Source organism: Lipophrys pholis (genome assembly GCF_963383615.2).
Source record: "Lipophrys pholis genome assembly, chromosome: 14".
Taxonomy (NCBI): domain Eukaryota; kingdom Metazoa; phylum Chordata; class Actinopteri; order Blenniiformes; family Blenniidae; genus Lipophrys; species Lipophrys pholis.
The window spans coordinates 26,242,798-26,257,407 of NC_137633.1; the positions used below are offsets into that span (position 1 = coordinate 26,242,798).

Sequence of the window (14,610 nt, forward strand, 5' to 3'; positions counted from 1 at the left end):
AAACTCACCGACACACCAGTAAGACTCACCGACACACCAGTAAAACTCACCGACACACCAGAGTAAGACTCACCGACACACCAGTAAGACTCACCGACACACCAGAGTAAAACTCACCGACACACCAGTCAAACTCACCGACACACCAGAGTCAAACTCATCAACACACCAGCAAGACTCACCGACACACCAGAGTAAGACTCACCGACACACCAGTAAGACTCACCGACACTCACCGACACACCAGAGTAAGACTCACCGACACACCAGTAAGACTCACCGACACACCAGAGTAAGACTCACCGACACACCAGAGTAAAACTCATCAACACACCAGCAAGACTCACCGACACACCAGAGTAAGACTCACCGACACACCAGTAAGACTCACCGACACACCAGAGTAAGACTCACCGACACACCAGTAAGACTCACCGACACACCAGAGTAAGACTCACCGACACACCAGAGTAAGACTCACCGACACACCAGTAAGACTCACCGACACACCAGAGTAAGACTCACCGACACACCAGTAAGACTCACCGACACACCAGAGTAAGACTCACCGACACACCAGAGTAAAACTCACCGACACACCAGCAAGACTCATCGACACACCAGAGTAAAACTCACCGACACACCAGAGTAAGACTCACCGACACACCAGTAAGACTCACCGACACACCAGTAAGACTCACCGACACACCAGAGTAAGACTCACCGACACACCAGAGTAAGACTCACCGACACACCAGTAAGACTCACCGACACACCAGAGTAAGACTCACCGACACACCAGTAAGACTCACCGACACACCAGTAAAACTCACCGACACACCAGAGTAAGACTCACCGACACACCAGTAAGACTCACCGACACACCAGTAAGACTCACCGACACACCAGAGTAAAACTCACCGACACACCAGTCAAACTCACCGACACACCGGAGTCAAACTCATCAACACACCAGCAAGACTCACCGACACACCAGAGTAAGACTCACCGACACACCAGTAAGACTCACCGACACTCACCGACACACCAGAGTAAGACTCACCGACACACCAGTAAGACTCACCGACACACCAGAGTAAGACTCACCGACACACCAGAGTAAAACTCATCAACACACCAGCAAGACTCACCGACACACCAGAGTAAGACTCACCGACACACCAGTAAGACTCACCGACACACCAGAGTAAGACTCACCGACACACCAGTAAGACTCACCGACACACCAGAGTAAGACTCACCGACACACCAGTAAGACTCACCGACACACCAGTAAGACTCACCGACACACCAGAGTAAGACTCACCGACACACCAGTAAGACTCACCGACACACCAGTAAGACTCACCGACACACCAGAGTAAGACTCACCGACACACCAGTAAAACTCACCGACACACCAGAGTAAGACTCACCGACACACCAGTAAGACTCACCGACACACCAGAGTAAGACTCACCGACACACCAGTAAGACTCACCGACACACCAGAGTAAGACTCACCGACACACCAGTAAGACTCACCGACACACCAGTAAGACTCACCGACACACCAGAGTAAGACTCACCGACACACCAGTAAGACTCACCGACACACCAGTAAGACTCACCGACACACCAGAGTAAGACTCACCGACACACCAGTAAAACTCACCGACACACCAGAGTAAGACTCACCGACACACCAGTAAGACTCACCGACACACCAGAGTAAGACTCACCGACACACCAGTAAGACTCACCGACACACCAGTAAGACTCACCGACACACCAGAGTAAGACTCACCGACACACCAGTAAGACTCACCGACACACCAGTAAGACTCACCGACACACCAGTGAAACTCACCGACACACCAGTAAGACTCACCGACACACCAGTCTGCTCTGCTTCTTAATCTCTGGTTTGGATAGAAACCAAAGTGATCCTCTGGTTCAGCTTCAACTTGCCACTCATTTTTAGTTGGACTCCTCAGAGTAACTTCTCCTGATTGGATCACGTGGCTAATTTGCATAAATGCAGGACTACCTGCAGACTCTAAACTTAGTTGTAATGAAGTTCATCTGCCGATACTAACCCGTGAGTTATTACCTCCTGAAGCCTGTACTATTAACTGTGATCAACATATCCAGGATCTCTGTTTCCTGGTTCACTGATCCAGATGTGCACGATCCTGATCACCGTTCCTACCAAGCAGGTTATCAACTCTCTGGTTCAACCCAGACCTATCTGTGCGCGTTCACATGAAAGGGGCGGAGTTTGCAGCGTCTGAACAATCACACACAGGGAGGAACTCTGCAGAGCAGTTTACAGATTACTGAAGGAGCAGTTAATCTATGAGATTATGAAGAATTCAAACACATCCAGCAGCTAAAAGTAACACTGCTGCTGCAGCCAAAGCCAGAATATTCCTGACTTGTTAATGCTGACTTGGTGAGATTAGAGCAGATTAATTTATCACCATGACGACACGAGTAGTTCTGTGTTATATAAATTCATGGTTCTGCAGTTCTGTCAGGTGTGATCATGAACCTCATTATTCCAGATTAACCCTCGTGGAGAAAAACAAACTTGGAACAAGTCAAGAACAAGAACAAGTCAAGAAGAAAAACCTCCTTCAGAGCCTCAGAGACCAGGATTTATTTTATTATGTCAAAAAGATTGTTCTGAATTAATTGATCATCTCTCAGCTGCAGCTCAGTGCTGAACCTGCCCACCAATCACCATCATTTAAGAATGGGCGGGGCATTTACCAAGAGATCTGATTGGTCAGGAGGCGGAGCTTTGACCTCTTATCAAGAACATATCCTGCTCCAGAGCAGGTTAGACTTTCAGAGTCAGTTACCAGGTGATTTATCCTGGTGAGAAGTGAGCGAGAGTCGTAGTACAGAAAACCAGAGTTAATCCTGAAGTTACCTAGATAAGAGAAAATCCAGCTTCGTAGTACAGGCCTCTGGCCTCTGATTCAAAGTTCAGTACAAAGTTAGAATCGTCCTCTTGCAGGTGTGTGAACGATTGTCCAATCAGAGAGCGGCAGAGTCCTGCAGCCTCATAACTGCAGGTGGATTCAATTCAGCCAAACTATTATTAAACTAAGAGTGGATACGGTGAGATCAGGTTGTATTTTTAACCATGTTAATGAAGTAACTCCTGAGAAGCTGTGAGCTACTTGGTGTACTGACCCTCCTCCCTCTACTCTGATTGGCTGTAGCGGGAAGAGGGCGTGGCTGACTAGTGATTCAATCATCACAACGTTATTCTCAACCTGCGCTCACATCAGGAAAATTTGATATTTATATCAAAACTGAAAACCCCAAATCACCGACTCTCAAGTCATTCAAGTCATCGAGTCTCAAGTCATAAGTCTTTAACGTCCAAGTCGAGTCTCGAGTCTTTTATTTTATTCAAGTCGTCATGAGTCATGAGTCATCCAAACAGTGACTCGAGTCCCCATCTCTGGAGGAGAGCGACATCGTCATGGAGACCAGCAGCCGCCATCGTCGTGACGTCAGTGAGTCAGAGCGTGGAGAGGAAGCAGAGCAGGTGGAGGAGGAGGTGGAGGAGGAGGTGGCGGTCGTCTGTCTCCACCAGCAGAGCGTCCAGAGCAGCGTTACACACAAGTATAACCTCGCTGTTTATATGCCGACACAATGAGACCGATTGTTACACACCTTCTATCTGCTGTATCAATAATAATCAGTTCTATTGAACAAATGTAGAGACTCTTTTTTTAACCACGTATCGATGCAGGAAAACCTTTTCTACATGTGCAGCCCTCCTCAGAGCCTCATCTGACATGTGATGACGTGTTGGTCTTTATCGGCTGATCAGCCTGATCGGTCGGTCTGTCAGATTCTCTAGGGCCGACCACGCCCCCCACCGTCCGGCCACGCCCCCCCCCCCCCCCCCCCCCCCACTGTCCGGTTGTTAGGGTTAGGTCTCGGTTAGGGTCCACCGTTTGAGCTTGTTCTCCTCCGATGTTCCGATGTTTCTTTTGCAGTGGTCGTGATGCTGATTTTGCATTTTCTTGTTCTGCTGTGTCTTTTTTGATCTTGTGAGTCGTCCTGCCGTTTCTTTTTCATTCTGTTTGATGTTCTTTCTTTCTTATATTAAAGGATCTGCCCGTTTCACCCATGTATGTTTTGTTACATGATTTACATGGATTTCATATATTACTTTAGATTTGTTCTCCAGGTCTATTTGGTCTTTAGGGAGTACGAGTACCTAGAGTTTTGTGTGGTTCCACTGCAGTGCTGATGTGTTTGTTCATTATTTGTTGTCTGGGTTCTGTTCTTCCTCCGATGTCTGGGAGGGTGATCGTGGTTTTGTTCTTATCTGGTTTTTCTGTGTTTTGTTTTCCTTTGTTTTCTCTTCTTTTCTTTATTCTCGACTTGTTGTTTTCCTTTGTTTTCTCTTCTTTTCCTTATTCTGGACTTGTAGTTTTCCGTTGATTGGACCCATTGTGGATCTTGACCCTGTGTGAGCGTGTTCTTGATGTTTGTCCTCCTCTTGTCTGGTTCCTCTGTTATGACGGCGGCCCGTTCATGACGTGTCCTGACAACAGAAAGTTTGTGTGCTGTGGGGAGTTCTGATGTCCAGAGGAGGTTCTGGTCCGTGTGCGTGGGTTCCCTGTAAACAGATTTTGATCCTGCCGTCCTGTCTGTGCTGGAGGTTCCTGTCCAGAAAGGAAAGGGTCCTGTTGGTTCCCTCTTCATGTGTGAAGCGTCTGTTCCCAGTGTGCTCCATGTTGTTCAGAAGCTCTGTGAGCTCTTGGGTTTGTCCAGTTTTTATTATTCCCAGGACCTCGTCTACGGATCTTTTCCAGACGGTGGGTCTGCAGTGTGCGGCTGCTGTGTTGGTGGCTTTGGTTTCCAGACCTCCAGGAAGAAGTGGCTCATTATTGCAGAGAGTGGACCCCCCATTGCTAAACCTTCTATTTGTCTGTATCTGTTGCCTCTGAACTGAAAGTAGGTGGATTTGGCAACGAGGCCTAGTAGAGTGGTGATGTGTCCTCAACTGTAAGGTTTGTGCCTTTATTTAAAGTCCTGTCCTGTTTTAAAGGTTCTTGTACAACATGTAATGTGACATCAACGGGGGTTTAGTGAATAACGAGATGATGTCATGTGAAATGAAGATTGTCTGTTTCTATTGGAACGTTGTTGAGATCTTATCAGCATCACGACCACCGCAAAAGAAACACATCATGAAGTGGAAGAAGGGAAGGGTCAGAACATCGGAGGAGAACAAGCTCAAACGGTGGATAAAGGAGGCCGTCGAGGTCAGGAAGCGGGCGACCATCAACCGGGACGAGGGGGCCTACATCGTCCCACACCCGGGACTCCATCCTTCAGAGACCACCGGATGGCGTGGACGTGGCCGGACGGCGGGGGGTCACCTGATAAAGACCGACACGTCATCACACGCCAGAAGACGCCCTGAGGAAGGCTGCAGGTGAAACCAAAACATGTTAGCAAAGTAACGTCTCACAAGAGCAGTTCCTGGAGGACCACAGTCCTGCATGTTCTCCATGGGTCTGTCCTAATTGTCCCTCCTGTCTCCTCTACCGACTTCTCCTGAACCTCAGAAGTGTTTAGTGTGGCGGCCATGATAAGGACTGTCTGAATTCTCATTAAGCAAAGGAAAGGAGGCTCGTTGATTCCTTTAGAACCTCCTTTAGCCTAGGAACCACTGATGGTTCCTTTAGAACCTCCTTTAGCCTAGGAACCACTGATGCTTCCTTTAGAACCTCCTTTAGCCTAGGAACCACTGAATCTTCCTTTAGAACATTCTTTAGCCTAGGAACCACTGATGTTTCCTTTACCAAAAGAGACCAGCTCATGTTCCCCCACAATTCCTTGCGGCGACAACATTTAAAGGAACCCGCTCATCGGAGCGTTCAGGGAAACTCAGGATGACTGAAAGAGGAGCAGATCATGTAAGTTACCAAAACAATGATCTGCCTAGAACCACTTGAAATCATCTAGAACCCAGATGAACTTTTTGTAGTCAATTTTAGGAAACTTGTAGTTCTTTCCCCACCATGGCAGACGTCACTAACTAGAGCCGCCGTCGCATTATTATGACGTCACTAATTGAAAGTGCTGTCTGACTGCCTCACCACCGTGATCTCCTTTACTAACTCCTTTAGGAAGCCTCCTAACATCTCTCCTTAACCCTGTGATGTCATCCAGGGGTTAAGGTAAAGTCCATAGATAAGGAGACAGGAACTTCTTGGACGTCCCTACGTCTCCCTTCTTCAACCCAGCCGACTGCCCTGATGGAAACCAGCCAGCGAGCTGCTCACTGATCAGCCTGTTGAAGCAGGGAGACGAGGAGAACATGCAGGGCTGTGGCCCTCCAGGATCTGAGTTGGAGAACCCTGCACTAATGGAATCCTGCAGCCATTGATTACATCACAATGACCAGATCAATCATATTGATGTCACTTGGACAAACACACACCCTGTGGACACTGAGACAGCATGAATTGGCCTTTAGCTACCAAACAGGTTAAAGGAACAAAACAATAAAGTAATCCATTACTCTGGTAGTTACAGGAACATGTCATAGAAAGAGAACTTTTATTTGAAATCAGTCACATTTCAGGAGAACATGTCGGAGCTCCAGGAGAAACTTCAGGCTGCTTCAGCCGCCGGGGGATTAAGAGGCGCATTAAAACATGAGCCATGGAGGAGCCCCGCCCTCAGGAGGGTCAGCGGGTGGGTGAAGGGTGGGGGGTGGGGGTGAAGGGTCCTCCGAGCCGCAAATGTTCAGCCCTGAAGGCACCAAGAAGACAAATTCCATTTAGAGACATTTGTGGGTCTGTCTTCCAACATCTACTGACCGAAACAGGACAACAGACTTTTGGGGGGGGGGGGGGGATTGGGGGGCATCATGGTGGAAGCAGCTTTCTCAAAAAAACAAACAAAAAAAAAAAACTTCTGACTGATCATCTTATAAATAATTTCATGTCTTCCTTAAAAAAATAGTGTCTCAGCACGTCCATCATGAGGCTACGGTGTGTGTGTGTGTGTGTGTGTGTGTGTGTGTGTGTCCCTCTCCACAGGTCAGAATGCAGTGGAAACACACTCTGCAGTGTCTGAGGCGCCGGCCGGTTGTGAAGCCGCCGGCTGGACGAGGAGCTCGTCAGTGGAGTTTGATGGGCAGGTTCTCGCCGTACTTGCGGAGGAACTTGCTGTGGTTGTGGTCGACGGACCAGAGGTGGGGGAGGTGGTGGGGCTGCATGGTGGTCAGGAAGTGCTGCCTCCAGCGCCGCTCCAGCTCCATCAGGCCTGGCAGACCCCGATGGGCGTGGGCCAGGACCACCTTCAGACCGTGAGGCACGTAGGCCTCGTTAAAGATCCTTCAGCAGAGAGAGCAGAGAGTCAATAACTTTACCCACTGGGGGGGAGAGACTATCTACAGGAGGTGGGGGGGGAGAGACTACCCACTGGAGGGGGGAGACTATCTACAGGGGGGGGGACTACTCACTGGAGGGGAGAGACTACCTACGGGGGGGGGGGGGGGGTAAAGACATCTTGCACGACATCGAAGTCAAGGAGTAAAATCTTGGTTGGGTCAAACCAAACCAATAACTGAGGGGGGGTGCAGGTCCGTTCCTCAGGTTCCTCAGGTCCCTACCAGGACCGGTCAATGTCCTGTTACACAGGTTCGTACTTGACGATATAGGTTTTCTTTCCCTCTGTGTGGACTTGCAGGTTGACTTTAAGAAACGAGTAACTTCCTACTGTAACTGCCCCCCAGTTACCCGTCTGATCTGCCGTCAGAGGAAACTCATCAACAGATCGTCACAGAAGCTTTCCTGTAAAATCTTACTCAGTAAATGATTCATGATTTTAAATCTTCACTAAAACCTACACGAGTCCAACAGGGGGTAGAAAGTACCAATTCACTTTTCCTTGGATTTATTTGTGTATTAATGACCGACGGCTGGAACGTCTCAGATTAGAGAAGCAAAATAGAACAAATGACAAACTTTTATCAGTCACGTGACCACATGTGCTAATTTATTCATTACTTCTTATTTGAGCTCCTCAAAGTCACAAATCACAAGAATCACAGTTTACAAATGATTCTTTTCTTCATGCTCCAATTCTTCATTAAAATGCCAGAATCTGTTCAGGATTTAACTGGACTCTACGTGTTGAAGGGACATTTTGCTTCTACTGATTTTAAAGGCGCCGTCTGCTGATTGGTCAGTGTTTTACGACACGCCTGCAACATTTAAATATCTCAGCTGTATGAATCCTCTGTTGTTGTTAGCATCAGCGGCTCTGAGGCCCAACGTGGGCCGCAGAAAACTAACTAAACTAACCAACTACACTAACCAACTAAACTAACCAACTAAACTAACTGCTAATAGCCAGAAGACGGAGGATTCATGAGAAGATTGATGGACCAGAGACCAGAGGGCCACATGGGGTTAAGGTTAGTTGGGTCGTGGTTTTGGGACTGACCTGGTTTAGGGGTTAGTAGTGACTGACCTGGTTCAGGGGTTAGTGGTTCTGGGACTGACCTGGTTTAGGGGTTAGTAGTGACTGACCTGGTTCAGGGGTTAGTGGTTCTGGGACTGACCTGGTTTAGGGGTTAGTAGTGACTGACCTGGTTCAGGGGTTAGTGGTTCTGGGACTGACCTGGTTTAGGGGTTAGTAGTGACTGACCTGGTCCGGGGTTCGTGGTTCTGGGACTGACCTGGTTTAGGGGTTAGTGGTTCTGGGACTAACCTGGTTTAGGGGTTAGTGGTTCTGGGACTGACCTGGTCTCCAGCCCGGCGGCCTCCTGCAGGGTGTCGGCGTTGAGGGGCTGGTCCTGGTCCTGGTCCAGGAAGTCTCGGATCAAGCACTGTAGCTCGTGGCGCCGCTGCTCCGGCAGTCCGTCCCCGGCGCTGAGCAGAGCCCGGGCCGCCGATCGCACTCGGCGGCGCTCGGAGTCCTCCAGCAGGCGGACGCCGTCCTCGCAGCCCTGCGGGGCGGCGAACTCTTCGGCCAGCTGCTGCTTCAGGAAGCCGTCGTGCACGTTGGAGGCGGCGTGGCAGCTGGTGCACAGCAGCAGGATGTCGTGAGAGTTGTGGTCCTTCATCTCGGTGGGAAAATGGCGTCGGTACTCGTGAGGAACGATGTTCTTCCTGTCACCACACAATGAGACGCGGGCCGTTGGAAAACCAGCTCAAGATAAACCGTCAGCATCTGATAGCGCTGACTCAGCAGAAACCCTCCTGTGAAGACGGTTTGGTTCATGCTGTTTGTAGCAGAAGGTCAGAGGTCAGAGGTCACACCTGATGTAGGAATCCACTTTTCCACAGACGACACACAGGTTCTCCTTGGCCGTCAGGTAGTAGTCCTGCTGCGAGTCGGGGCGGCCCGACGGCTCGAACAGCAGCTGCACCACGAAGGGATCTTCACTCTTCAGCACTGCACAACAACAGCAGGGTCACTACTGCACTACACCCCCCACCACCCTCCGACAGCCTCCTCCACCACCTAACACCCCCCCCCCCCCCCCACCACCCCCCTACACCCTCCTACACCCTCCTATACCTAACTACACCCCCCACCACCCTCCACCACCTAACTACACCCTCCTATACCTAACTACACCCCCCATCACCCTCCAACAGCCTCCACCACTCTCCTACAACCTCCACCACCTAACTACACCCTGCTACACCCTCCTATAGCTAACTACACCACCTTACAACAGCCTCCACCACCTAACTACACCCTCCTACATTCTCCACCACCCAACAACACCCTCCACCACCTAACTACACCCGCTATCTTCTAACACCCTCCAACACCTTCCAACACCCTCCACCACCTAACTACACCCTCTTACACCTAACTACACCCTCCATCACCTTCCACCACCCTCCAAAACCATCCTACACCCTCCAAAAACCTTCCTACACCCTCCAAAAACCTTCCTACACCCTCCAAAAATCTTCCTACACCCTCCAACACCCAAAGCTGCTTTACATCCTGGAAACTTTTATCCAGTCAGAACTTCCTTCTGTACGACCAGCAGTAGTTTTAGCTGACGTGGCGACTGGTCATTAGGGTTCAGGGGGCTGAGCGCCACCTGGAGTCACCAGAAAGGACTGCATGCAAAATTTTAATTCTTTAAGATTATCTACAATATTATCTTGTCTGTCAATAAAACGAAATTGAGATCATCAGTGTGTGAGACTCTTCCTGGTTATTGATATGCTGCTGCTGCTTCAGACTCCTGATCTACTCTGATGGGTACATGAATATTCTGATTTACTCTGATGGGTACATGAATATTCTGATCTACTCTGATGGTTACCATGAATATTGATCGCCCCTCTCTCACCATGCAGTGTGTATTGCATGCAGTAAAGTGTTCATGCTCAGGCTGTGGCTCTGTTCATTCACATCACGTGATTTTGTAGCCTAGTGGGGCTTGAAGCCCCGCCCACGATCGTAATTTAGAAACTCAAGAGCTGATTGGCTCACGCTGATTTAGTCACTCCTGCACAGAACCGGAGGGTCGTCACAAAAAGCTCTCGCTGCTCACAAGATGGTAACAAAACAGTTAAGAATCAAAATGAATGAGGTGGATTAGTTACTGAAATACGAGTTTGAAACGGTTACTTTAGTGGAGAAACTGAAGGTAAACGGCGAGACACCTCGACCGACACTAAGAATCTCACATCTACGTCAGTTTATCGGCAGTCTAGCGGTAGAATATCCAAACACAAATCAGCAGGTTTGATGCCCGTTGTTGGCCTTTTATTATTTGTTTGATGGGCTATCTCCGGCGCTCAACCTTTTCACGGGATCAGCATCTTCATGGTCGTTATAATGTTCTGGCTTACAAGTTGTGCACCACTTTACTTTGGTGTTCAGTGGAGTCACTAGACCTGAAATCAAACCAATGTTTCTATTTACATCTAGAAACGCCATTGGGCGGTGTTATGAATAGTTCTGCATCCCAACAGCAGGAGGCCTCGGGAACCTGCTGCATGTGACGGAGCAGGTCAAAGGTCAGATGTGCTTCACTAACATGGAGGAAGGAGTGATCGCAGGATGATCACACTGGCCTATAGAATGTCTTCTTTCTCGTCAGGAGTGTGGATTACCTCCGATTCCTTTGTCCAGGTACCACTTGGCTTTCTTCTTGTCGCAGGTGCACAGAGGTTGGCCGTCAGGAGCATGAAGGAAGCAGTTGTCGTAGAGAGGAGACTTTCTGAAACATCACAACATTTCATTCAGTGTTCCTCCTCGTGTACAGGAAGTAGAACAGTCACTTCCTGTTCCTCCTCACCTGGCGGAGTAGCCCACGCCCAGTGCCTTCCTTTTGTTGTTCTTCCGAGGGTCTGCGGTTTGTTGATCTCCAGACGCTGGACGTTCATCGGGTGGCGACTGTCGCGTTCGCCGCCTCTTGTCTCCGTCGGCGCCGTCTCCTCGGCCCCTGAAGGGCACGTCCACCAGGCCCTGGCAGCGGGAGGCCAGCTCGCAGTACGAGCTCCCGCTGGAAGCAGCGAGCCCGGCGTCGGGCCCGAGGCCCAGGAGGTGCAGGAAGAGAGCGATGGAGACCTGAGCGTCTCGGGCAGCGTAGCGCATCTGAGGCAGACCAAAGAAGACGTCAAGCTGCTGCTGCTGCTGCTGCTGCTGCTGCTGCTGCTGCTGCTGCTGCTGCTGCTGCTGCCGCCTTTAAAAACCTCTTGGCTCCTTTATTCCTAAGACTTGGTCACAATCATCAATGTTGTTCTGGAATCTAGAGGAGACCGAGGACAGTGCCTGGAGGAACTCCTGAAACCAGACCAAGGTTAGAGCCACCCTGCTCACATGCTGATCATTTAATAAAAAGCAAAGCAGCAGCATGGGGGTCCTTGTCTGGGTGGATGTTACGACTAGAACCTCCCATGATAGAACGATGAGAAGACGCCTGGCCTTCCACGTTCTCCTGCTTCTCAGCGTTACAAATGAACCTGAGGAACACGCAGCGAGTCAAAGGTTCAATGTGGAAGCAGCTGGACGACAAACAAACGCTGCGTTGTTCTGCTTCACAGTCTGATTGAAATGAGGACAGAACCGGGCCCCGAGGGACTGACCTTCACTTTTAAACTTTCTCCAACACTGAAACTTCCGACTGACTCTCTCTCTCTTCACAGTCAATTCTCACAAACCGTTTTAAAACCCATTAAAAGTTGGTTCTCGGTGCTGCGGCTCCTCACCTGCTCTGGACTCAGCTGGTCTGCTTCCCAGTCGCTGCAGCGAAGCTCCAGAGATTTATCCAGAGACACATTCAGCAGGTCGGCTGCCAGAGACTTCAGGCTCAGCCCGTTCTCCAGCGACGCTTGCCTAAACACACCAACCTCAATCATCTCTTCTCAACCACTCAAAACAAGAGGAAGAAGAGCAGCGGCGAGCTGCCGTACCTCTGTCTCAAGGCCAAGTTTCTCAAGTCAACCGTACACGACAGCGACAGACCGTAGTCGCGGGTCAGACGCTTGCCGTCTTCGTAGCAACCGACGCCAACTTTAAAAACTTGGGGGTCTCGGAGGACGTCCTTCAGACTGAGCGGGAAGGTGTGCGGTCCGCTCCAGAAGCCCAGCAGACGAACCAGGACGCACAGGCCCGAGTACGACGACATCTGCAGCAGGGACACGGAGGACGACTTCCCCTTCGCCGACACCTGACACACACACACACACACATACACTGCAGTCAGGCCACCACCAGGGCTGCTGGGAAAGACATCTGGAGCAAAACTTCACCGTCCAACACCCACACACAATCATTCAATCAGATGCTCGTCGCTGCCGCGAGGAGACGACACGCTGTGAAGAGCCGGTTCAACACGTCATCGTGTTGAACTGAAACAAGCCGCCGTTTCACTTTTGGCTCCTTTATGGGGGTTTTCTATCAGACTGATGGAATTGAACCTGCAACCCAAGATGGAACAGCTTCTCGATCACCCCCCCCCCCCACACACACACACACCCATACACTTTTTACCCATTCACAGTCCAGGCCCAGCACGGGGAAGACGCTCAGCTCCTCCTGGATCAGCGGCCAGAGCCGCTGCCACTCGTCCTCCGAGCTCACCATCACTGGTTTCACCCCGAGCAGCTGGTGTGATGACAGGATGTGGACAGGAGGGGGCAGTGGTGTCGTCTGCTGCTCCTCAGCCTTGGGCTGGTTCTCCAGGCAGGGCCCCGGGTGGTTCTCCAGGGAGGGTGCAGACTGGTTCTCCAGGCAGGGTGCAGACTGGTTCTCCAGGCAGGGCCCTGGGTGGTTCTCCAGGCAGGGCCCTGGGTGGTTCTCTACCGGAGCCTCCAAAAGTTCGGCGGCCTTCTGGTTGAAAGGCAACCTCTTCTTTTGTGTCCGATATAGCTGCCATACAAGCAGCCCTCCCAGGGTGGCCCCCAGTACGGCTGTCAGGACGGCCGTTACAGGCCCTCGATGAGACATGACGACTGGAAACGACCTCAACGCCGGCGGAGATGATCAAACCTGCAGCCAAGAGGAGTGGTGTCACGCAGGCTCAACAAGTGTAGGAGACGAATGCTACAAATATTCTTTATTCAAAATCAAAATGGGCTTCAAAACTTCAAACATCCACAATGGGACTGGAATAACTGGTCAGAAATCTTACTTTAATAACTTAACACCACAAACTATCAGACAAAACTAAACCTGTGAGAAGTTTCACTGAGAAACAAACAAATGTTGAACAAAACTTTACCTTCCTCGTGTCAGTGAGCGCCCACGGTAATCTGCTCTCTGTGGTCCGGACCGGTACCGCACATCTCTGCATAAACGAACGAACACACACAAACACACACAATCTCATTGCAACCAGAAGAACTGGACTGGACCTCCTGCTTCACATCAGAACCTCGATCAGAAACTTCCACAAACATTTCCCACTAAAACAAACGTCACACTAAAGCTCGAATAGCTTTAATCTTAATTCTATTGCGTTGCCCTAAGAACTACAGCTGTACACCACGGGAGCCTTTAAACGACCATCAGTTTGCTGGGTTGCAGAATTCACCGTAACACCAGTCAGGTTCGTTAACTAATCGGTGGATTTCTCCCCCAAAACACTCGCCGGTTTGTAAATTTAAACTCTTTCAGCGCAAAATAAAACCAACTGACTTTGCCTTGTTTGTTATTGAGGCAGAAACGAGCTCATAAAGGACGCAAATCTGACAAACATTCAGGTGTCGGGGATCTAAAGTCCGACTCGCCTCGACAGTGAAATGCAAGTTTCTCCTCGGAGTTTCTCCTCCAAGTTATTTCTTCTCGTCAGCGGATTTTCTACAAGTTAAAAACCTTCCGCTGTGATTTAAGAAGAGAAAGTCTCGCAGGTCTCCGTTACGTTTATCAGCCTCGTTAGCCGCTAAAGCTAACCGGTGACCTTCTTCAGCTGCTCAGAGGAGCTGGTACCGGAGCGGGTCCGGACCGGACCGGACCGGACCGGGTCCACACCGGGTCCAGATAGAAAGGGCTTTAGAATCTTACCTTTCAGGTGTTTCACCCCAAAACGCTCCTTCCACAAACATTGAACCGATGCACCGTTTCCGGGTTGTATTT

At 50.1% G+C, this 14,610-nt stretch overlaps 1 protein-coding gene across 3 annotated transcripts; it reads right to left on the reverse strand.

The window, feature by feature from the left end:
* Positions 1-6,575: 6,575 nt before the first annotated feature.
* exd2 (exonuclease 3'-5' domain containing 2) lies at positions 6,576-14,608 on the reverse strand. 3 transcript variants are annotated; one of them, XM_080479410.1, is made up of 11 exons: positions 14,539-14,608; positions 13,757-13,822; positions 13,027-13,524; positions 12,447-12,703; positions 12,243-12,369; positions 11,330-11,628; positions 11,145-11,251; positions 9,318-9,453; positions 8,799-9,167; positions 7,203-7,385; positions 6,576-6,798 (listed from the first exon to the last, which is right to left on the reverse strand). In XM_080479410.1, the coding sequence occupies exons 3-11, from the start codon at positions 13,480-13,482 to the stop codon at positions 6,735-6,737; spliced, it is 1,998 nt and encodes a 665-aa protein (XP_080335536.1). In that variant the 5' UTR covers positions 13,483-13,524; positions 13,757-13,822; positions 14,539-14,608; the 3' UTR covers positions 6,576-6,734. The 3 variants fall into 3 exon arrangements, with proteins under 3 accessions (XP_080335536.1, XP_080335538.1, XP_080335537.1); XM_080479412.1 differs by having other exon boundaries at positions 13,117-13,524; positions 14,539-14,578; XM_080479411.1 differs by lacking the exon at positions 6,576-6,798 and having other exon boundaries at positions 7,034-7,385; positions 14,539-14,599.
* Positions 14,609-14,610: the final 2 nt, after the last annotated feature.

Bases quoted from the DNA above. Each gene is read 5' to 3' on its own strand.
- exd2 (XM_080479410.1), bottom strand. From the start codon at position 13,482: ATGTCTCATCGAGGGCCTGTAACGGCCGTCCTGACAGCCGTACTGGGG. The intron at 11,629-12,242 runs GTGAGGAGCCGC...GGTCTGCCTCAG, and splicing joins ACCAGCTGAGTCCAGAGCAG to ATGCGCTACGCTGCCCGAGA. The intron at 9,168-9,317 runs GTGTGACCTCTG...GTGTGGTGACAG, and splicing joins AAAGTGGATTCCTACATCAG to GAAGAACATCGTTCCTCACG.